The following is a 24,841-nucleotide window of genomic DNA, read 5'->3' on the forward strand; positions in this document are numbered from 1 at the left end:
AGGCAGAGGTACTTTAGAATCCTTATCATACCATACCAACACATGTGTCAGGCAGAAGGAGAAGACGGAGAAAGCTTAAGTATTCAGAGAAATTCTTCTTCCTTTTCGTGATGAGCAGGAAGAAATTCTCTCTGTTTCTGCTAACCTGCATGTCCAACTGAGACCCAGACAGCTGGAGCAGTTCTCTGTGGAGCAGGTCCCATTCCTGAGACACCATTATGGGCTTCCACAGTGAATGTGTAATTGGTGTAAGCTTCTAGGCCATCCACGTCCACTGCAGGTTTTGTGAGACCAGAGGCACTGGGGGAGAACACCACAGCAGCCTCACAGGGCTCACAGGACAGGAAATGGCAGCGCTGGCAGAAGACTGTGTAAGTCAGGTCCTTCCTCCCGCCGTGGTCACTGGGTGGCTGCCACCACAGACTCAGCTGGGTGCCAATGAGGGAGAAGCTGACATTTCGGGGAGCCGAGGGTGGGCCTACAGCGAGCACAAAAGGAAGTGTTAGAGCCAGCTGTTCATGCCCAAAGTTCTGCAACAACTTCCCATCTGCTGATACATTTCAAATGGAGCCCTCTCTTCACCCCAGCCTCTCTGTCTCTGATCTCTCATCCCCATTTTCCAACCTTTTGTTTCTTCCCCCATATCACTGTTCATGAAATCACAGAATGGCTTGGGTTGGATGAGACCTTAAAGATCTTCTAGTTCCAACCCCCCCACCATGGGCAGGAATCTCTTTCACTAGACCAGGTTCCTCCAAACCCCATCCAACCTGGCCTTGAACACTTTCAGGGATAGAGCACCCACCTGTTCCAGTGTCTCGTCACCCTCATCATAAAAAATTTCTTCTCTATGCCCCGTCTAAATCTACCCTCTTTCAGTTTAAAACCATTGTCCCTTGTGCTGTCACTACAGACCTTGGTATAAGAACCCTTTCTTCATCTTTCTTGCAGACCCTACAAGATGATCTCCACGAAGCTTTCCTTCTCAGGTTGAACAATCCCAACTCTCTCAACCTTTCCTCATAAGAGGTGTTCTATCCCTACAGTCATTTTAGCCCTCCTCTGGACCTGATCCAATAGGTAGGTATGTGTCTCTCTTGTACTGGGGGCCCCAGACCTGGATGTAGCCCTCCAGATGAGGTCTCACAAGAGCAGAGTGGAGGAAGAGAATCCCCTCCCTCGCCCTGCTGGCCACATACTTTTGATGCAGTCCAGGATACACTTGGCTTTCTGGGCTGCAAGCTCACACTGCTGGCCCATGCCACATTTTTCACCCACCAGTACCCCCAAGTTCCTCTCTGTGGTGCTGCTCTCAATAAGTTCATCCCCCAGCCTGTGTGGATATTGTTCTTTCTTTCTGTGTGCAACTCACGGGTGCAAGCAATGTTCTGGCCCTCGGAAGGTGCTCGGTAGAAGCCTGCATTGCAAGAACAAGATGTGGCCCCTGACTCGTTGGACAAGCTGTTGGGAGGACACTTCAGGCAGCGTTTAGCATCCAGGGAATGGCGGTAGAACCCTCGCTGGCAGGCTGTGGAAGGACAAATAAGAAAATCAATAAACCCAGACCAACAAAATAAAACCCTCCTGGCAGTTTTGCTCAGCTTCTTGAACACTCCTTTATCTGCCTCCATTTTTTTAGTTCACAGAAATATTTAGGTTGGAAGGAACACCTGGACACCTAGATCAACCATCTCAGAGCAGACAGAGAGAAGACGCAAACTCAAGGTAGCATCAGTATTATGACAGGACTTACAGTCTGAGGAAGGGGAACTAATTCCTCACAGATGCTGTACGAATATGGAGTCCTGTCAACCTCAAAAACTTCCAGTGTAAACCCAGACTGGTCACCACCTGTGTCCTTCAAGCTTTCCACACCATAAATAAGAACCATAAATAGCAGCTACAAACTCTTGCACTCCTCAGAGTCTTCTGCTTTCTGACTTCATATGGGGTAGCCAGTAGGCTTTTCAGCAGGAGCATCTTTGCTTATTTCAAGTGTTGTACCAGAGGATCACCTAGCAGGGCCCTGGGGAATATCTAGGAAGCTATCAGTTCACCTCACAGCATCGAGTGTAACTGGCTATGGAGCCAACACAGACTGCAAGGGAATAGGTGTCACGTGTTTTCTACTGCCAGTCCTACAAAAATGAGCAGCCACACTCTCTTAGCATAACGTCTGCCAACCTGTTTTTGCTGTGTTACTATTAGTTCAATCCACAGAAGCACTGGTCAGCTTACCAGTTGTCTCAAGGTCAATGCTCCACCTCTATGGTTGTGTAGCTGGGAGAAGAAATTCAGTGACAGAGCTTAAGGCAACCCGTGAATTTAATGGTTTGCCAGCCTGTGTTAAATGGATGAAAAGTTCTTTAACTAAAGAAACATCCAACCTATTGCTAATCAGATGGTTGAGAAATGCATACACTAATTTTCTGCCAGAGCTACCACTTTGCATTTAACTTGAACATTGAGGGAATGACCCTTTTTATATTGCACTATAAAAGCAACAATATCCTGTGTAATCCCTCAGGAGATCCCAGTGGAGAAAACCATCTGTTCAGGAGCCTCACACAAATGGCTTACTGTGGTAGAGTATAGTATAGGAAATTATTCTTTATCCAGAAGACAAAAAAAAAACCCCAGCCATTCCTACTATGTGACACAGAGGAATACCTGAGGGACCTTGAAAACTTTCCACTAACACAGGCCGAACAAGACTACTCATCATCAGTCTGCAGAAGGGATGCTTAAAGAGCCCAGAAAAGAGAAATAATCACAAGTAGGAGCAACCAGCACCTTCTGATTTCAGGAAATGACAGAACCACTCAGGAAAATCTATCATTCTGAGATACAATCACGCAGCTATGTGATTAATGATAGCAAAGGCCATTGAAAATAATTAAAAGGCTCAAGTATTGATTGTCACAGCCCAAAAGGATTCCAATTATACTCCAGATCAAATCATGCCTTTGAGAAACAGGCAGTAAAAGTTACTTTGATCTTCAGGCTCACAACTGAGAACACTTCTAACATGCTGGACTGAAGATGAAAGTTTTGAGGCCTCCTGCCGCTTTGCTCCAGCTAAGATATGAGAGTTCCTGACATTGAATCAGTTTGGGTCAGGAGAACTTTGAGATGAAAAACAAAGGAAGTGCGTGGCCACTTGCTTGTATAACACAGAGGTTCTGATGTTGCCTGTATAATACTACCTGTGTGACACAATATAAATACACTGTTATCAGGTTGAGACCGTCTGCAAGTAAATTACAGAAATTTGGGGTTGGGAACCTTTACAAGAATCACAGAATCAATTAGGCTGGAAAAGATCTCTGAGATCAAGTCCAACCTGTGACTGAACACTATCATGTCAACTGCACTGTGGCACTAAGCACCACACTCAGTCTTTCCTTAAACAGCTTTAGGGATGGTGACTCCACCACTTTGCACTGGTAGCCCACTCCAATGTCAAATAACCCCTTCTGTGAAGAAATTTTTCCTAATGTCCAGCCTAAACCAGCTAAAGACTGTGTCCTCTAGTCCTGTTACTCCTTGCCTGGGAGAAGAGACCGATCCCCACCTGGCTACACCCTCCTTTCAGGTGTTTGTAGAGTGATAAGGTCTCCCCTGAGCCTCCATGCTGGACACCCCCAGCTCCTCCAGCCACTCCTCGTACGACTTGTGCTGCAGAACAGGTAACTCCGACCCGAGGAGAGCCTCCGGTCCTCCAGTTCTGAGCTCCAGCGCCACTCCAGCCCAGCGCCCACATCTGCTGTCCCACCGGCCCCTCCGAGCAGAAGATGCCTTGCGAGGAGACATCAGCCTGGCAGGGAGGCCGCAGGGCGGGAGCTGCAGGGCTACTCGGGCCGCAGGGACAGACCCAGGAGGCGAGGACAGGACCGGGGACACCGGCGATACGAGGCGGCGGCCGGCAGGGGGCGGGAGCGGCCCGCGGAGCCCGGCCCAGCCCCGCCTCAGGGCGGTGCGGAGCGGCCCCGGCCCCGCCCGGCCCGGCCCGGCGCGGCGCGGCGCTGGGGCCGCTGGTGAGGACGGGCCTGCTGGGCTCCCGGCTCCCCCCGCCCTGCCCCGGGGCTGCGGAGGTGGAGGGGCGGCTGCCCGTGGCCGGCCCGGGGGCGGGGGAGGTGGGCGCACAGCGAGCAGCCTCGGCTCCCGCCCAGCCCCGCTGGCCCCCGGCTTCCCCGGGCCTTGGGCACCCGCTCCGGGCGGCGCGATGGGAAAAACAAGCCTGGGAAAGGGCCGGCTCACCAAGCACCAGAGGGCAGAGAGGATGGCTGGGGCTCTTCCTTCATTCCTTATTCCTGCAGGTGCCCCTCGTGAGTCTGCCAGCCAGGCCGGGGGGGCTGCAGGCACCAGACCGGGGCTGACGGGGAGCTCGGCTCGCCTGCCGCCCTGCAGAGCCCAGCAAGGAGCACAGGCCGGGGCACAGCCAGCCTCCGTGGGTACAGCAGATTACATACTTGAGGAAGTTAATCACGAGCTCTGGGTTTATGGGCAGCAAAGTCTGAATGCTCTGGGGCAGGCACGGCTTTACTGGAACTGTGGCGTGGCTGAGCCATTCTGCACCCAGCAGAGCTTTATACAGCTGGGAATTCACTGAGACAATGAGGGAACTAGTTAAGGACCTGACCCTCTGGCTTTCTGTTGTCTCCTGTCCTGTAACAGAGGTCAGGTTCTTCTCCCTTTTAAAAAGCAAAGGTGCAGCTTTTCCTTTTTGTTGCTCCCTACTTTAGGCAAAAATCAGAATCAGAATGACACCGCAAGGTCTTCCATCCTGTCACACTTCACATGTCTGAAGAAGTCCTCTTCTGTTCTGAAGGCAAAGCAAAAGCTGCGATTTCAGTCTTTATCCTGAGCTGGATTGCTCCCAGTCCATTGCACAGTCTGGTCTTTCCTGCCGAGGGAGCAGATCCTAAGATACCCCCTGCATTCAACTTCTCCCCTGATGCTCCAATAAGACACTATTCTGGTCACGAAGTACCTCTCCCTACTCCTGCTAGGTTCTCCCCTCTTCCTTTCCTCTCCTGGGAGACCTCCTCGGTCCCTACTAATCCTGCAAAACCTACTTCTGGCTGCAGCTGTACCTGGGCGGAGTGGGATGAAAGCACAGATGTAGAATGAACCTGTGCTGCGATAGCAGGCAAGGCTTGTCCAGACATGACAGCTTCCCTGCCCCTTCCCACAGGAGTGCTCTCAGGAGGGCGGGGAGAGCTGTGTAGCACCTAAGTGGAAAAACTGGCTGGGCTGTGGAAGGAGAGGGGATTGCTGGAGGAGGGCAAGGATCTTGTGCTTCAACCTTCTCCAGCTCCCCAAGCAAAACGAGCAGCAAGCAGTAGGGATTCATAGAGACACCAGATCCCTGTAGCAGAGCAAAGCAGAGACACGGGGCACCTGCTGAATCTGAGAGCACCGCATGGATCCCTCTGGCCTTAGCCTTGTGCCGTACAGCTCTGGCAACAAAAGCAGAGATCTGCTGTCTTTTACCCCTCTCCGTGCAGTAACACATATCCCCCAAAACACCACACATGTCAAAATAAGTTCCCTTTAGAAGTTGAATCTTGTCCCCTCTGCAGCCAAGGGAGAGCCCTGCGCTTCTTACTCCAACAACCCTTGCTTGCTGTGACTCCAGTACCCTGGTGACTCTTGGTGGCTAATTGCTCTTCTTCAGAAGAGCAGGCACCACGGTATCGCGCAATATGCTTTACGTGGCTTCCCATGGCAGAAGAGCCATCCCAGTCCAAGAAAAACGAGGGACAGAGGAGAAGCTTGTCCCCTCTGCCTCTCAGCTTTCTAGTCATGGGACAAATACCCTGCTCCGTGCGTCTAACCCGTCTGCCCTGAGAGAAAAAGGCTGCTGTTCAAGGGTTGAGAACCAGTTGTTGAGTGAGTCAGTGTCAATCACATAGTTACAGCTCGCAGAAACTAGCTCCAGAGCTGGAAGCTCCTGGATGAAGCCCAAGAGGGAGTGGAGAGGTGTGTGCAGGTCTTACACCTGACACATGAGGAGAAAAATCACAACTGAAAAAGAGAAGCTTAGGAGAAGGTAAGGAGAAGGAAAGATTCAAGATACAGAGGGTGGGCAAGGGAGAGGTAGACCACACTAACTCCCCTGATCCCACTTTCTGCTTACATATACTCCGATCTCTAGCTCTCTGGAACCTCTCCCATGGCCTACAGCTAGCGTCTGCATACTCACCTACGCAGCTCCCATCGACTTCCTCAAACCCCACAGCACAAAGGCATCGGCCCACTGGTACCAGCCACTCCCCATCAGTGCTGCAGTGCATCCTGGGGGGAGAGCCCACTTCTTCAGCTGCATACTCCACGCAGACCCCAGGCACTTCTGTCAGCCCTTCTGACCCTGCCAGAGTCTCTGGAAAACGGGCCAGGCCCCGCACTGCCTCCGGGCAAGTCTTGTAATACACTCGGACAGACACCATCGCTACACAAGCCCCAGAGTTCTGGAAAGCCAGGTAGAAGCCCCGGCGAGAGAGCTTCCCAATGGAGCACACTTCTGTGTTCAGCTGCATGGCTCCCGACTCGATGTCTCTGCTTGTGAAACTTCGATCTGCTGCCACAGTGTTGAGCTACATGAAAAAGAGAAAGACAACAGCTTTACCGTCTGAGCAGAGCACAGCAGCTGAGATACCCATGCCTCTCAAGCCTCTTTTACACTAAAGCCTTTTAGGGGCTGTCTGGTCAACTGCTTCTAATGCCACTGCACTGCATACTTTCTTTGCACTTGGAAGAGGTGTTAAAAATGGGGCAGGCATCTTTTCCTGCTCTGTACCTTCCATCCATCATCTCCTTCAACTGCTTTGTAGTCATTCACTGCTCTTCTGCAGTACCCTGTGTTCCGAGTCTCTGATTTTAGAGGTCTTCAGGAACTGCCCCTTACAGGAGCAAATCTTTTTTCTGTGGCAATTTTCTTTGTTTGCAAATTGCATGCAGTAAATTCACAACACCACTCAAGAGTTGTGCTTTGAAACCAACCAGGTAATTACAGCCACTTGTTTTTAGGCTGTAGTTGCTGCAGTTCAGATCATCTACTGAAAGGTGCTCCTTGTGCAGCACTCAACATATTTCAGCACTGTAGGTACTTGGGTGAAAAATGCTCCCATGCTTTTGCATTCCAACTGCCTCTGCAAACAAAGTGAATGAGTGAGTGAGGATATTTTCCATGCTTGAGCAAACGGGAAAGGCCACTGTGACACTCTGTGACATGGAAGAGCTGGACTGCAGGTGGGGTGGCCTTTCTTCTTGGTGGGAGAGCCTGATAACCGATCCTCTCCTCTGCAGGCCCCTTCCCACTGTACACCACCACCCACTCCTTGTAGTTGGATTGGAGATGAAAGGCTCTATAGAGCAGCTGCATTTGGCAGGGATCATAAGGCATGTTTGGGAGTTGTGGAGGTATCACACAAATTCATGTTGTATGCTGCAGGGAAGGTGGAGGAGCACTGGGGTGGGAGGGGAATCAGTTACCAGAGATCTGCTATGCCTGTGGTGGCCTTTACTACTCTTTGTTTCCACCACATCCCATTTAAACTGCAAAGGAAGGGGCAGTGAAATAATTAGTGAAATAATTTAGGTCTGTGGCTTCTATTAGAACAGAACTGGTTAGAGAATTTCCTCTGAAAAAAAAAAAAAAAAAAAGCAGAGGTTCTCTGTTCTGCAATTCCGATGTTTCCATGGCAAGAGGGCACAACATTGAGGAGAACAGCAGGTAAAATACAGTAGTGTTAAATACTATCACATCGGGGAGAATTTCACTATAGCAAACCATCACCTCCAGGTTTATGAAACAAGACCCTATACCTCATGGCAATCAGAGTAAATAATCAGGACCACTGAAACCTGAACTGGATTCTGTTCTTTGCTTGGTCTAATCTTTTTTTTTTCCCTAAGACAAGTAAATTTTCTTTGGTCTCTGCTTTACTCTTTCTAAAAATTGGTGTAACCATCCAGGCCTGTCACAACCCTTTAGAATCCTTACCTACATGGTGTCTGGTTAAATAAGAGGTTACGCAGAACACAGGTCTGATCTCATTTGAAACCTTCTATGCCTCCTGTGGGAAAGACTGCTCTGAGCATCACAGAGGGCACCGGGGGTAAAGTTTACTCTAAGGACAACACTAACTATCCATGCCCTTCCCCAGATGCTGGTTCTCCTGGCCTGTCCCAGCCAGCAAGACACACCTAGCTTAAGCTGAAAGATATGACAAGTTTAAGCTGAAAGATATGACTCAGTCTTCACTCCCAGCAATACAGACCTTGGTGAACAGTGGGCGGCGGAACTGGATCCCGACATCTTGTTCAGACTCCATGTAATAGAGATTAAAGGTCTCTTTGCAGGTCACCACTTCACCTTTGAAGCTCTTGCAGTCCCTCACAGTAAACTTTAGCTCCACATAAATGCGTGAGGCTGCCTCACCCCGATAAATCCAGTTGGTGCGAAGCCAGTGATCGGTGTCGCCCTCGGAAAGCACACTGCAGTCCTGGTACATGTAGATCGGGGTACCATTTATCATCTGCTGCACTTCACTCCACTGCTCCCAGGGGACAAGAAAACACATACTGTTAGACAGATGTGAGAAACAAGTTTCACTTCAAATATGACAAAACCTTGCCTAAAAATCAGTTCTTAGACAGGGTTTGGGGCTCATTTCATGCACTGCCTTACCTTGGAGATTGAGAAAAAGACCCACTACTCCCATGTATTGGCCACTTCTCTCTGCCACAGTTTACATTCAAGGTGTACAGTAGGATCCTACCAGACCTAAACTATTATCTGCCCCCAGAAATAATACACAGCATTTGGGAGTAAGAGAAAAGATGGCATGGCATAATGGAAAGGTAAATTGCAGAAGGACTGCTTTAGAGCAAGCACTCATTAACTTGGAGTTCACGCTTCTTTAAGTGGGATATTTTGCAAAACCTAATTTAACTATTAAAACTCAGTTGATTTTCCTGACTTCATATTGCATTTAGGTTCTGCATCTTCCCCAGGCAAATAATGGCTGAGAGGAGGATATAGGCCCAGCTGGTTATATGACCTTACCAATACTATTTGCATGAATCTAATAAAGTTTGATACTGATTTTAACATATACTTTTGCCAAATTTTAGGTGGTTCTAGTTTTTCTTTCCTTACCACAGGTCAGATACAAAATGCAAAGAACGTTTTCTTTTGAGTAATTCACACATGAGAACTGAAAGTTTGGAAAGCAAGGTTTTGTCCACAGGGAAAATAACTTACATCCTTTTTCTCCCAGTGCTAAGACGGCCTTTCTCATTATGCTTTAAATGTTTAATCAAATTAAATTGAAACAGGTGCCCACATAAGTACTGGCACAACTTTAAGCATCTTGGTTTTAAATCACACCCCAGGTTAAGATGCAATTTAAACAAGGCCTCAGTCTCTGCATTGCTCCAGACTTGTCAAATCTCATGGGCTGAGCATGAGATTCCCACATTTCTTCAGCACCACCACCTCCTGTGCTCACAGCACAACAGCTCGTCTCCCCACAAACCAGGTCACTCTGCTAGTGGAATGAATACAAAAGATGGACCCACAGAGTACCAAAGAGGCTCAGTTTTTATGCCATGACTTAGAACATACTTCCTACTTAGCCCCACTCTGAAAAGTATGAGAGCTTTCTCCAAGCCATCAAGTTCTGCTGATAGTACAACCTCCTCTCTGTATGATTCCAGCCTTTTACCTAAGTGCACAGTAGCAGTCTCCTCCCAGGAAGTTCTGGGGATGGTATCTATGTGTCCCTTCTTGTTCCCTTTTTTCTCTACATAATTAATCCCCAGTATTACCCCACCCTCTTAATCTGATCCAGCTGGCATACAACTGCAGCACACAGGATTTACACTTATTTCACTCACTGGAGGTCAAAGGATTTATGATAGCAAAACAAAGAAAGATACTGACAGATCAATCCCAATTGATCGAGCAGAAAGGACAATCACTTAATGACCTCTTGCAGTCTTTAACTGAAAACCTTCTGGAAAATGTTACAGAATTGAATTTACAATGCATCCTGAAGTATATTGAAGTAGAAGAAAAGAAGTTAGGAAGGAGAGTAAGGGCAAACTAGCTTTCATACACTGCCAATGTTAGGACTGGCTTTTAGAAATATTTTTCAATGTGCGTCTGCCTGGGAAAAGCATAATTGCAATTTGAGGCTGTGTTAGACAACTTTCCATTAGCAGTTTATCCCAAGGCAGTACCACAGACAAGTGTCACCAGAAAGTGGTTTTTGCATGTCTCACTGAAAGACATGAGCTCTTATGGTGCCTGTCCTGAAAAGACATTTTCAAAACATACATGATACAGGACCAAAGTTTCATTTTCAGGGGTGACAACTCTAGCAAAAAAAAAAAAAAAAAAAAAAAAAATCCTTTAAACTCTACTGCTGGAAAAGAAAATCCAGCATATAACCCCCATATTTCTTAGCTCATCTCAGCCCAGCTTCCTCCAGACTCAGTTCTTCAGGGCAAAGATGCTTGGCACTGACAATTGCAGTTTCATATGCAGTGTGGTGCAAAGAAATAACAAGGGAGTCAGACATGTTTTTTCTAGACTCTACTGCTGATGGGTAAAGGAAGTAAAATGAGGATATTATTTATGCTAACAATACAGAACTATTGTTAAATATGCTTCTGACTTCTTTTTGTTATTCAGTGAAGCTTTTAAATTCAAAGTAGTAGAGGAAAACTGTTACACACAACATTTAATGAAAGGGTGATGAGACCAGAAGTTGCCAAGCGACTGCCTCCCATCCTCAAAGAATCTGCTGCAAAATCAAAATGTATGCCTCTGATTTTTAATGTAATGTTCTTAACAAACGTGCGGTAAAGTCTGTCTCAATCAATATTAATTACTTTCCTCTGCAGTTTGTCTGCCAATGACATTGAATCAACCTCCTATAATATATAACCTATATATCTAATTTTATAATCCAGCCTATAATGTGTCTTTTTACCCACTTCATTCCATACACTGTTGCCTTGCTACAGTCACCAGTTGGCCATAGGATGGGCAACATTCTTCTAGAAGTGAAGTACAGTGTTAGTCAGACTTCCTTGTTTTAGTAGTTAGTGAATTTGTGGTTTTTTGATGTGAGAAAAAAACTTTCTCTTGGGATTCAGAATCACAGAAGGATTTAGGATGGAAAGGACTCTTGGAGATCATCTAGTCCAATTCCCTGCTCCAAGCAAGCTAAAGAGTTCTTAAAGTTATGTTATTCTTTAAAATGCCTTTTAACCTGTCTGCTTTTTTAAGTTAGAGTCTAAGCTGTCCTTAAACTAGACTTCAAACTCATAAAATAGTTTAGAATTCTTTAAAAGTCGCTAAGAAAACAAATGCTAATGCATTCAGGAGAGTGCCATAGGTTAGTAGCTTGGCTTCCTAAAAAGTCTGACTATGTAGCCATTGAGTTTGAGAACAAATGGGTTTTCTGTACTTCTCAGAAACCCATATATTAACACAGGCACCTAGTTCCAGAGGTTTGTTCTTAAAAATCTTGGTGCAGTTGTGTAATACTGAACAAAAGGATTCCAGCCATTAGAGTGAAGTGAATAACAACCTCAAAGCAAAGGTAAGGTGTCAATAACCTAAAAACACTGCAAGTTCAGGAAAAAGGAAAAAAGGAAAGCAACTTTCCTCGCATTGGTTTGATTCCCTATAGGGAAAGCTGTCTTTATAAAGGCCATTCAGAATGATGTCAATGACAACGTGGAAGGACACCAATAGATATTTGTAGTAAACAAAATTTGCTTTGGTCTGTCATTTGAGTAAAAATACAAAGATAAGATAAATTATGTGCCTTTTAATATCTGCCTTTATTCCCTCTGAAATGATTATAGTTTGAAGCTCTGAAGCCTACAGAAGGCTTACTCTGCTTTTTCTCCATAATGAACCTTCTCTAGATTAGGTTTGTGTCAAGGATCCTATCTAGGACAAGCTGTGATTTCTTCATCCAACTGTGGGCTACTCTTCCTAGGATCTACTATCAGGTATAAGATGGAAACAGACAGTTTGCACATCTTGGAGCCACTGTCTCAGGCTTTGCAGGCATCAATGTAGTGGTCTCTTTTTGTTTTAGCCTTTTTTAGGTGGGGAAAAAAAAGAAGGAAACAAGTTTTTTGTGTTGGCAGATACAAATTTCATCCCTGCTAATGGAGAGGTAGGCTACCAGTGACAAAGACAGCAGGCTGTGACAGTATTGCAAATTGTAGGCTCAAACTGGAGTCAGAAGAGCTTGTGACTCACAATAAGAGTACTGTTGCCATCTCCAGCTTGCTAGGGACTTGCTCTATCTCCTTTCAGAAAAGAGCCTGCCTGCTTGGACCTCTACCTCGTTTGCTTTCACATTGACTTAGCAGTGACTTCCAATCTGTGGTCTGCAGACCCCTGAGGAAAGGCACAGCAATACTTTTAAGATACTTTCAGATGCAAAAGCAAGGTAAGCATCTAGCCAGTAGGCTTAAAGTTACTAAACTAAGATGCATGTCTCCACTGGAAAAGTTATTAAGAATTCCTACTGGAAAAGTCAAAGAGTCATAAGTTGAAGTCCAATGACTTGTTTAACTTTAGGTTAGAAAATTTCACCAAGATGAAAAGACCAGCTAAGTTAGTAAACCCAGCTACATTGTACCTGTGCATAGCAAGTGTGTCTCAATCTCATTTAATTTTCAGCAGAATTTAGAGGCCATTAAATATCTTCTTGAAGAAAAATTGCAAGGTCCCAAAACAGCAACCTTTTTTAGCAACAATACATCACTGGTGTGCCAAGCCTGAAACCACCTAGGAGATATGAGTCGACACATATGTCACTGAACAGTTTTTATCCCCTTTCCCTGGCAGCAATCTTGCCTGTGGAGTGTCTTGACTTTTGTATAGTAGCATTTGCATGCTGCCATGTCCAAAAAGCCTTCCTGGAACAGATTCAGCATTGGAGGTAATTACAGCTGTGCTAAAATCATAGTGTAGTTTCCTCAGAGGAAAGCTGGCGACAAGAAAGGCACCTTGCTGGCACCTATCATGATACAGTGAAGAGCTTCTCTTCAGTTGAAATACATCTGACAAAAATTTTTCAGGAGGCAAGCTGGACCAGCCAACCAAAAATAGCATCACCACAGTGGTGTATTCCAGAATGAAGCTTCTGTGACCCTTTACTGACAGTTTCTCAATACTCTTTGAAGTTCTTTTGCTGGTGTGGAAGACAATTTAGATGATGATGATGAAAGAAGCGTGGTGACATCTAGACACTTCATGAGTCCTGTAACTTTAAATCTGAGAACAGCTGAGGCTGCTCTTATTTCTTTGATCATTTGGCTATGGTCAGGCAATTTTAATTTCATCACATCATCATGGAGCCTTTGACACAACTGAACACAGAAGAGATGTTTACTTATCTACAGTGTCTTTATGGGTATATTTTTTCCCCACAACGATCCATTGGTTATTTTCAGGGAGGAGCAACTCTATTATGTAATTACTTGTTCTTTAGGGCACTAGCACATAGGTCTCCATCCCACCCATGTCCTTTCAATTTAACTGGTAGTCATGCTCTTATGGGACGATAAGATGTTAATGTGAGACACCGAGCGCCAGTGCATTGATTACAGAACCTGTTTATCAAACCCAGGTTCTACTGTCTGCTCATTCTCTCAGCTGCCTGACCACATTAAGGTCTTGCATGAAAACAGTTCTGGTCACAACAGATGGTGCTAGATGAGGGATAATGATACACTAGTCCAACATTTCACCTAGCTGGTTTGGAACACTTGTTTTGTATATACCTGTTTTACTAACACTAACAGTAGCAATAACTACAAAAAAGACTGGAGTGAAAAATCAGATTGTGAACCTCAAGAGTTCAGAATTCATAGCTAAAGCCATATTACCAATAAAGCAAATGTTAGCTCTCGTGTTATTTTTTGCATTACATTGCATAGTAATTACATTCCATTGTAAATGGAAGTTATTTATTTTCATTTTTTTTCATTCATTTTTATATTGTGAGCTGTAGTTTTGTATGGTGTGTCAAGTGTCCTTCTAGTGTTTACAGAGCAGCTGGAAATTAGCCTGATGGTGATGGGCAATACTTGCTCTCTTTGTATAAGTTCCTTTAAAGATGGATCAGGTGAAATCCCACACTGGGATGGGGTAATTATGCCTTGATGATGACCAAACCTGCCTGGAGGAAAGAAGCTGCAGGAGATGGCAGCCTGAAAGTCATGTGCAGAGCTGGCAATATTCAGGTCAAGCAAAGAGAAGCCAGAAACTGGGCCTTGAAAACAATGGAAATAACCTTTTGAGAAATAAACTATGGGAATATTTTTCTGCAGATCTGCCTCTGAGAGGGTGAGAATCACAATTCAAAGCATAGGTTCATCCTTCAAGGACACAGCAGGCAACAAAAGATATAAAGCCTCTGCTTTCTAATTGCTTGCCTGCAAACTCCCCAGTATTTTTGTTGGTATTATAATAGAAGTTATTTTGTTTGGGTTTTCTGTTTGTTAGGTTGGTTAGGTTTTAATATCTTTATTATTATTATTATTATTATTATTATTATTATTATTATTATTATTATTATTATTATTACTATTTTAAATAGCCTGTTAGTCTTCTTGGAGAACCATGCTATAGGCAAGTTAATCTCCAAGCTCCAGCTTACTTGTGCTGCTTTTGTGTTGACACAAGGAAGTTCAGTGAACCTTGTCCACTCATTCAACAGCAATAAAAACGTGAAGCAGCTTTCTGAAGCTGCCAGGCAACAGAGCTGCCTGAGCAGCCGTGGTGATGAATGCTATGGCTGTACAGTATCTTCACTTTGGCTTACAACGTGTTCTTTTCTGCCCTTCAGGTCAGTGAGTGCACTGACCAAGATTGTTACTTGGGTCTCTGGTAGTGACTCCATCCTAGGCTGCCTAGTTGGTGGTTCATGCAATCTGGCCTTCCCTGCAGCTATTAATTTACACTTCACTCGCTCTATCTCACTGGTTTGTACTCCCACTTCCCACACTTCTGAGTAAAGTATATCTAGATACACATAACAATTTTTTTCCTTCCCTCCCAAATTGACACAAAAGAAATAATTTTCAATTAACAGGATGTCACCATTAAATATCTCTCCACCAGTCCACAGATCAATGGCAGCAGGTCATGTCAGGATATGCTGAAGCCAGAGCTGCTCCCATTTCCAGGCAGCTGTTGGCTTTACCAAGCATTTTCCCCTTATTTCTGTACAGATCCTATTCACTCACAGGAGCTAACCCCTATGCCTGACACTACTACTCTACTCCAGTTTCAGAGGTGATGGCACTCCTCTAAGTTAGCTCCTAAAGGACATGCATGAACAACAATTGTAGGAAGAGGTGCACAGAACAGCTTTTCTGATGGCTGTTTTTCACACCATGTTTAGATGCTACAAGAAGCTGACTGGCTGAGACTCTTCCAGGTAAGACTATCTGAGTAAGAGATCATTGAGTCTGACTAAGAGAAATGCCCAGGTTTAACAAGATAGGAGTGCTGTGCTGGAATTGCTTGCAGGTTGAAGGCTGTGTTCCCCACAGCAATATTTCCTTCATGACCAGGACTATCTGTCAGACCAAGAAGCGGTGGAACAGAAACCAGGCATCAGCTGATACTGAAATCTGGAACCGCTGAATCTGGTGGAACACAACCTCACCTTGCTAGAACCTGAAGGCATGTAAATGTTATAGTGTGGTCAGTGATATAGAAGTTGCTGACAGGTCACAGGTACTTGATCTAGTCTATTACCTAAAAATTTATCAGTGTAGAATTTGAACTATGCCTAGGCTTTAATAGGACAACAGCATAAAAAAAAAAAAAAAACAAAAATCCAAACTGATTTTTTGGCTTAATCAAATTGTATTCACATAGTTTTTGCAGTTTCTGTGGTCATAATTAAACTTTCCATGGAACATGAGGTACAGAACTCAGAACTCTTGTTCTGAAGAAGGAAGAATCACATAATTTCCAAAGTTTTCAAGTGTTTTTGGAGCCACAATAGTTGTAGGTAGTGGCTAATCATTGATAGCCTTTGGGATATGTTAGGCCACTGGCATTACATGCCCATCCTTAGTCTTGTTTGAAAGTAGACTTTGGGAAAGCTGAGCAGATCAAGAGCCATGAACACTGGGAAACTGGTAGAAAGCTTGAAATTGCCAACAATGCTTTGAAGTATGTGTGGAAGCAAGCAAGAATATGGAATAGGCAGGAAAATAATTATGTCCTCCTCCTCACTGTGAGTAAAAGACTGAGAACAACAGCAGCCTGGAAAGGAGACTAAGAAAGTCCTTTGGAAGCTTTAGTAATGCTATGATCCATGCAGGAATGTAAGTTGGGAAAAATAAGCTCCTCAAACCAGCTACCAGCTGAGAACTGAGCCTTGCCAAACTTTTAATATGTAATAAATATGGCACAATTTGGCAGCAATAGAGTTCATGTAATTCCTGAAATAGCGTACATCTGATTTAAAAACAAAGTCACCATGAAAAAGGACCCTTTTACAAGCAAAGACACCTGTAGATCTGGTAAAAGCACATCTCTCAAAGCTAAAAAAGAATAAAGTGTGTTTAATTTACAATTCATTCAACAATATATATAGAGAGAAAATCATATTGAGAAGCCCAGTGTGCAGCATTCTTCAGCATAAACGGCTTGGAACTTAAGTAGTCACATGTGCTCATGGAAGTATGACTGGATTATGCAAATACTATTCACATAGACAAAACCTGGAAATTGTGGATAAATGGAAAATTTCAAGATAGGACCACAAGCTGGGAGTGAAATAATCACAGCATTAAAGACAAATATTGGATTGCTCAGTATTTTGTATTGTAGGCCTACATAAGCTGGTACAGGAAATCCATAGGAATAGTTACTACATAAAATCACGAAAAAAAGATCAAAGCATAGAATGATGAGGACCTTTTGTACCTGGGCTAAAAATTCAAGCTCAGAATTCTAATGAGCAAACAATTCTAAATTATCACACAAACACAAAGATTTAGGTGGGAAAAGACCATTGATTCTCTACTCCAATCCCCTGCTCAGAGCAAGGCTGTCTTCAAAGCCAGGCTGAGGTGGCTTAGGGTCTATTAAAAGCAAAATGCAAGAGGAAAGCATAATTCCTCATCACAATCTGTTCACAGCTGATGCAATTATACTTGAAAGCAAATTAGTGATTAATAACTTTTTATGCTGTTATTTTACAAGCTGCCAAGAAGTAGTGCCACGATGACTGATAAGTGAATTTGTTCATGATTGGATTTGAGAGGTCCTTTTTGAACAGTTTCAGTGGTATCTAAAACCAGTTCAGGTAGCTAGGCTGTTTGTGCAGCATGAGGAGCCTTAAAGAAATGTGAGAGCAAGTAAATTCTGTACTTCTGACACCTTAAAAGTGGCAATCATTGGCTCCCTAATATATGTTGAAAGATGGAAATCTACCCCTAGTAATGTAATGCACCTCTCTATGCCCTCCTGGTGTTGCTGTGGCAAAACTTCAAAGCCAAAAAAGAATTATCAAGGAATATGTTAGATGATAGAGGAGGGGGGTGGTGGGTGTTAAGGTAGATGAAAGGGGATTATAGGAACTACAGTCTGCCTCTTTAAAAGCCTAGTTTCCAGTAGTAGTCTTAAGTGAATGAAACCCTTTCTAAATAGCTACTACAGAGCAAACTAGCACAAACCTTTTAACAAAAAAAACCTCTACAGACACTTAAGTAAAGTACAGAGACTTTCACTCAAAGACTACCCTTAAGCTTAAGCAAGATGCTGGCTAATGTGGTGCAGAAGTTCTGAACTACTGAAGTGCTGTCCAAAACTGAGTGGTGTCCTCAGGCTGAGTCCGTGTGTTAGCGGGAGCATTGTCTGCCCTGGATACAGCCACGGTCTGACCGTGAAACAGCCACACCTGGCAAGCCACTCCATCCTCTGTCATTGGTTACAAGTGAGGAGAAAACAAAGGTGTAGTTCTGCCTCCACAGACTTAGCCAGCCTCTTCTGGGCCATGCCTCAGGGGCCTTGTCCATATAAAGCATGAAAATTCCCCACAGCAAATTCCTCCTCTGTGTGATAAGGATATTGACACAAATCCAGCTCACTGATGGGAGATCTCCGGCATCTGAGGTTAGGTACAAGTAGCAGTGTTACATGAAGTACACCCTTCAGCTTTGTGTGCAACACAGCTCAGACATTTCCAGCCTGTTACTAATCAACCTAGTCAGATTATTCAGTACTAATCTTGGCTCTTTTTTGTAAAAAAAAATCTGAATTCATTTCCGTTCTTTTTTGAACATATTTAATTCTTCATTTTGAAGGAATGGTTTCAGAAACACCTGTTCAAAGTTCTGATTACAAGAGAATCAGCCATTGTTCCCCTTTTTCGCTTGTGGCAATTTGTCAGACTTCCACCCAAGAGTTATTAGGAAATGATGTAATTAGACAAATCTCCTCAAAAGAGTTGCTCATGAGAAGTCAATGAATCTATTCTTCATCCTCTGTTGTTTTATCAGTCATCCATATCCTGATCTGTTAGCTTTGATTTCTCTCAGGCCATGTTCCCCATAGTTTTCAACAATTCTCAGTTAAAATTATATTTTGAATACACATCTTTTAAAAAGCAAATGTAGCACAAGCACTATTTGCCAACTCCTCACACTCCTCTGAATTTTCTTTGCAAAACTCAAATGTCCTGCAGTAAAGGTTTTATTTTCTTTCTATCAGATTTTTTTTAGAACACACTTTTCAGTTGTTTTTTTCAATCTTTTCAAGAGGCAAACTTCATCCTGAGTATGCCCGGAGCCTAGATTTGGGGTAGAATTACCACACAGAGGGTTGATGAGACAACAAAGGGAACAATGGGTAAAACGTGATCTACATGTATGTCTCAGTAGGGCACCTGTTTTGAGCAGGGTATGATAATACCACTAATGATAACCAAAACAGCTTTTCTAATGAAACAGATGCAGTTATGCCAGTAGAGGAGAATCTCACTGCCTGTCTCTACTTCACTCAGCAAGGCTACCAGGAGGAGGAGGAGGCTGGGGCAGATTTAAACCAGACACGGTGCATTACAGAGGAAAGTTACGGAAATGAGTTAGGAACAGGCTGGACCCAGGTTTACTTTAGAACAGGAAGGGTGAAGATTCTCCACTGGAAAGCTTGGGACTTGCAACAAACACAAGAGCATGGATGAGGAACTGAAACTGTGTATTGATATATGTGCTAACTACCACAGAGTAGTCCCTAAATTCCTTTTTCTTTGTGCCTTCCTTCCACCACTCCCACAGTACTGCTGCTACAAAGGAAACCACCTTCACTGATGTAGGTCGTGACACCAGAGGGACCAGGGGCTTCATATGAAACAGCTGTACTTGTACAAAAATAGCTGAGAGTTCAGCTGTCTTTGCAGTGGTTTCAGGAGTACATTTTGAAACATTTCCATCAACTCCATTTTACAGTCACAAAATGAAGGGAAATTCCTCTCTCATTGTCAGCTGTGTGGACCAAACACACACGGCTTGGTGTAAAGTCCAAGAATCTTGCAGCCCACCCACAAGGGCAGATTGCTGCCCCATGAGTTAAGAGTTATTTCTTTAGTCAGCTGCTGAATTAAAAAAACCTATAATGTGTTTCTAATTTCTTGAGAGACTCTGAGACAGAAATACTTTTGCTCTGTCTATTTTCCTGGGGAGAAAAAAAGACATGACATTTATGTGCAGCATGACAGAATGAAAAACTGGGTGATTAATTGATTTCTTTCATTGTTCTTCATTGCTTTAATACTTTATGGAAACAGTATATTTCAAGTATGTACTGGAAGTCAATAGGCATCAGTCCTTATAAAGCTGGCTAGGGGTGAGGCTGCACAGGTGAAGGGAAACTTAGAAAGCCTAGAGTGCCCAGGAAGGGGTGGAGCCTCAGAAGCTCAGTTTCCAGAGGTAGGGTGAAATTTCAGCATGGATTAATATTTTTCCATAATTTAGTACTGCCAGTGGCTCCCCTTCCTTGAATGTGGGTACTCACCCCTACTTCCGGAGGGTCTGGAAGCCAGCCCAGTTCACCCTGCGCAGCGCTTGTGTCAAGTAGATTCACTGAAAACCAGAAGAAAGGGAAAAAATGAATCGGTGACCCAACCTATATGGCCCACGATATGGCCCACGGAATGATTTCATCCTTGTTTTGTCAAAGAAGGTAAAGCCTGCATTTCCTCTCTCGACCCCCCCCCCCCCCCCCCCCATCCTTTGTAACCTTTCTCTCAAAAAGCATGACTAGAGGAAAGACAGAAAGATACAAGACAGGGCAGCTAGTCAGGAGTTAAAAGTTTTTACTAATATATGAGACCCCCTCCCACACGCATCCAAAAAATGCAACCCTGACAAAATTTATCGCTTCCTAAAACTGTCCCAAAAGGAAGAAGGAGGCTGAAGCCTATTCAAATGGGAACTAGGCATTAGCAGCTGAACACATCTTTCCTGGAAATAGGAAGGCAGCTAACTAAATGGCTGAAGAGGAAGGCAATCAAATAAATTACCAACACAAAAGATCAATCAGTGTCGCCTGGAGGGACTATTCAGTACTTGAAACACAGTGGGAAAGTACAGAGGCAGTGTGAAGTTGCAGAAGGGACTTTCCATTGTCAGAGTACCCAAAAGCCAGGAGATGCATCACTTGTGCAAACTGATGAGCCCCCTACTTCTAACTCAGACTATCCACGATGGCCTAGAAATCGTTTAACCCTCTCCCAGCCTTCCGACTTTTTTGTCTGGGACATCAAGAGAGAGCCATGGCTCTGACCATAGCATGGCCACTTCCTGCGGAATTGCACGGCTGCTTTAAGCCTTACTGCTGGAGTCGTGTGACAAAGGAGAAAATCATTGGTATGCTCATTTTTAGCCCGCAAAGGAATTTGAAAATGCAGTCACAGTTTGGCCTAAAGTCTTGATCTGAAGACACGTTAAAAATGTGTCACTTTGTAGGCAAACATTGAGAAAGCAGAGGAGTTTGAATAAGACACACTGTGGGATGTGCAGCTTCGTGCCTGCCTTTGGGTCTGCTGGTGCTGCCAGAGCAGACTACTGGTTTCTGTGCTCCTATCGAAATCCCAGCTTAGGAACATAGGAAACCGGAAAAATTCTTTGGATTCCCTTTTAGATTCCTGTGGGTGTATTCAGAGGGGTCGTTTCTAAACATCTCAGAAAATCATTTGGGGGTGAAAGGTAGGAGTGGGGAGATTTTTAAATGCCATTTAAATAACCAGGTTTCCTCCCCCTCATCTGACTGTCTTACAAATACTCCTTGCCAAGTATAAGTAATAGTGTAAAGTGCAGATCAGCAAGAGTCCTGTGGAATGAGGAAGCAGGCTGTGGGCCCAGAGTCAGAGATAAGAGGGATTGCGCTGCTGTTCTCACCTCTGAAACACCCTTTCAGGATTGGGAGAATGGAAAAGCAGGAATCCAGGTTTTGCAAGTTGGAAGTGTTCACAATATGGTCATATGGCAAAACCTTCCTAGCCACAGACTCCCTGTCCAGACAACGCTCCTCATTCACTTCCCCTCTACTCCAAATCTCTTTATTTGAGATAATATTCTTTTGTGGTTAGCTCCAAAAACTCTGAGGGTGAGGTAGCCTGCCCTGCCAGAACCATCACCCAGATAACATCAGTGCCGTCCCATCCTCTTCAGGACTGAAGCAGCAATGTGGAAGTGAGAGGGGCTGCATGGCAGGCTCTAGTGGAGCAAGGGAAAAGGACCTTGGAAGTGGCCAGGACAGGACCCTGGCAGAGCCCTTGTGCCATGCTCTGCACTGTCAGCAATGGCAGTCCCTTCAGCTGCTGAGTGCCCACTGCAGGGACAGAGTCCATTGCCAAGAAGTACTTCTCGAAGTGAATCCCACAACAGGGATTCTCCACGGAAAGGATGGTTGAGTCAGTGAGACTACAGAAGCAGAGTACTCAGGGACTACAAGCTCTCTGGTCCACGGCTTTGCTGCTAGGAATCTCACGTGGCTGTCCAGCCACAGGGGTGGGGGTGTCCCCAAAAAAGAAGAAAGGCTTCAGATAAGAGAGGACGCCGGGAAAATGAGCTGTTTCCCTGACAGACAAGTTAAGGAAGAGTGGCTCACAGACACAGCCCAAATGAGATGGCTGAGATAGGGCAGAAGCTGGCAGACAGGTCCCTGACTGTTACTGCCAGCTACTGGTCACACGCTTCTGGAAACCGAAGCCTGTGTGGTGCCACCGGGTATTACTTGTCACCCAGGCTGGCCTTCTCCACAGTGTTTGCCGGCTGCATCCACCACGTAGCTGGATCCTTAACAGAAATGTGCTTGTCAAGGACGCTTTAAAAGATCACTTAACACACAGAATCAGAGCTGAGCCCATGACTGAACTGCCGGTTATGACAAAATCCCCTCAATCGAGAGCCTGGAGAAGCGAAGGACTGTCCTTAGGATAGAAAAATCCCATCACCTCTTGCTGTACAAAACAGAAGTCCCTGGCAGGACCTGACTGGAGAAGGAGGTAGGAAACAGAGCAGAGATTTACACTTCCCTCACCTCTCTATTAAAAGTTACCATTCTCCCATGTTTCATAACCACTGTGCAACTACAAGATGGAAGGGAAAATATCACTACATCTAATAAAAGGGAGTAAGTGGTACAGGGAAGGGAAACATGGAAGCCTAAAGAGGTGGAAGAGGAAATTTTAGAGCCCAGCTCCAGGAGTAGGGTAAGTAAAAGACTCCGATAAAATGACTGTTCGCTCGCTCCAAGGGTTAACTCCTAAGAGGGCTTCCTGAGGAAACTGCGGGGGTGTTGCCAGAGGAGGGGAGAAACTTTCTGAGTTTGTGTTTAAACTTGTTATCTGCAAGCCCCGTGTTTGAGGGAAACGGGGGCAGAATTCTCTCGGATCACTGGATATGCCGAGGCATTTGTGCTTCAACTAGGAGAAGGAGGCGGAGGGGGAGAACATACCTGGGCTCGTTCACTGTGCCGCCGAGATTCGGATGGGATTTGCCAGGCCGTTGTCCCCTCACACCCGGCTGTCCTGCCCTCACACCCCAGTCCCTGTGAGGTGTCCCTGGAGCCCCAGGCGCGTGGGCAGGTCCCGTTCCCTGTCCCTTGGTTAGCGAGGTCGCTCTCCCTGCGCGCCCCAGCCCAGCCCTCCAGGCAGAGCGACCGGCGGCGGGTCCCACGCTTACCTTCCTTGCCGTGCGCCTCGGGAGGAAGGAGAGCCCAGAGGAGAAGGAGCCCGAGGGACAGCTCCATCCCGCCGCTGCAGGTGCTCAGCCCCAGGCTGGCCGGAGAGGGGGCCCGGCTCGCAGCCCCCGCCGGCTCCGGCCTCCGTGCCCGGGCTGCTGCGGGCAGCGCATGGGCCTCTCCCGCAGCCTCCCGAGCGCGGCGCGCACGTTGCACAAGCGCCCGCCTGGCCCACGGTGGTGATGAAAGATCAAGGCGAGTGGGTGGAGAAGCCTTACTGCCTTTACCTGTTCTAAGGGGCTGGTCACAGACTTCCCATCTGGCAGGCAAATAAACCCACCTTAAAGGCAGCCACCTCTTTCCTGGGAGCCTCCCTCCACCTTTGCTCCACTCCCGTAAGAGGCTCCCGATTGCCACCTCCTGGGCAGCCCTCGCCATCCTTCCCGGTCCCGCCGGCCCGGGCAATGGCTTTCAACTGAAATTTTAGGAAGAAATTCTTCAGGGTGGTGAAGCACTGGCAGAGGTTGCCCAGGGAGGTTGTGGTTATTCCATCCCTGGAAGTGTTCAAGGCCAGGCTGGATGGAGCCGTGGAGCAGTCTGGTCAAGTGGAAGGTCTAGTTCCAACCCCCATGGCAGGGCAGTTGGAAATAGATGATCTTCCAGGTCTCTTCCAAGCCAAACCGTTCTGTGGTTCTGTGAGCTATGATAATGGGGCTTAAACCACTGAGCCATCCTCACTGCATATGTTTAGGAAACCCATCTGTACACAGGGACAGTGGCCCGTTTCATTCTCAAGTATGTCACAGATCGACAGGGATACCACTTTGTCTGGCAGAATTACTGTTTTTCATTTAGAAAGGTCCTCAGCACTGATGGACAGTGCCTGCTTTTCAGCAAAAAAGAAATCACGGGAGAGGAAGCAAGCTAGAAGGATTCTTTCTCTGGATAGGAAGACCTCATGTGACTTTCAGTTCTCTTCCTGAGGGACATAAATATGAAAGAACTTGCCTTTGTTCTGTCTCTTCTGGCATTCATCAAGGATGTTACTCCCACCCATACACATCTATTATACCCCTCCCCGTAAAATACAGATGGTATTACCACACTTACACTTGCTGTACGGCTGCATTCCTCCTGCTCTCTTCCTCCCCCTCCTCCTCCCCAAGGAAGGCTAAAGAAAGAACCTTGTCAGGTCGCACCGAGAGGCTGGGGGATCTCCACCCTTGGAGATGTTCCAGATTTGCCAGGACACAGCCATGAAGAGCACAGCCACCTCTGGAATCAGCCCTGCTCTGAGCAGCATTTGGGACTGTGGACTCTCTGAGGGCCCTTGCATCCAATCTTTCAGTGAATTCTGTGATTTTCAAACCATCCATCTTGAGAAAACAAGATCTATCCCAAGACTTCTGAATATAGGCAAGAAAAATTTCAGAACAAATGGTTACAATACTAAACTTTAAATTTTATGTAGCACACGAAGTAAAATATAAGTGCAAATAATTTAAATGTAAACGGCATTCAAAGTAGTACCTTAAATTTTCTACACTTTAATCCTGTCTAAAGTTCTTTTTATCAGTCCAAAGTGCT

The 24,841-nt window shown here is 45.4% G+C and overlaps 1 protein-coding gene across 1 annotated transcript in view; it reads right to left on the reverse strand.

Moving 5' to 3' along the window:
- EPHA1 (EPH receptor A1) overlaps positions 1-23,606 on the reverse strand; it is a 33,653-nt gene extending 10,047 nt beyond the window's left edge. The window contains exons 1-6 of the mRNA XM_058864813.1: positions 23,257-23,606; positions 20,084-20,151; positions 8,286-8,561; positions 6,209-6,599; positions 1,373-1,528; positions 146-478 (exon numbers count right to left, since the gene is read on the reverse strand). Of these exons, the coding sequence (XP_058720796.1) occupies positions 146-478; positions 1,373-1,528; positions 6,209-6,599; positions 8,286-8,561; positions 20,084-20,151; positions 23,257-23,323 (1,291 nt within the window). The 5' untranslated portion in view covers positions 23,324-23,606. The remainder of the gene's footprint in view (positions 1-145; positions 479-1,372; positions 1,529-6,208; positions 6,600-8,285; positions 8,562-20,083; positions 20,152-23,256) is intronic.
- Positions 23,607-24,841: the final 1,235 nt, after the last annotated feature.

The sequence above is a fragment of the Poecile atricapillus genome, chromosome 1 (genome assembly GCF_030490865.1).
Source record: "Poecile atricapillus isolate bPoeAtr1 chromosome 1, bPoeAtr1.hap1, whole genome shotgun sequence".
Classification (NCBI taxonomy): domain Eukaryota; kingdom Metazoa; phylum Chordata; class Aves; order Passeriformes; family Paridae; genus Poecile; species Poecile atricapillus.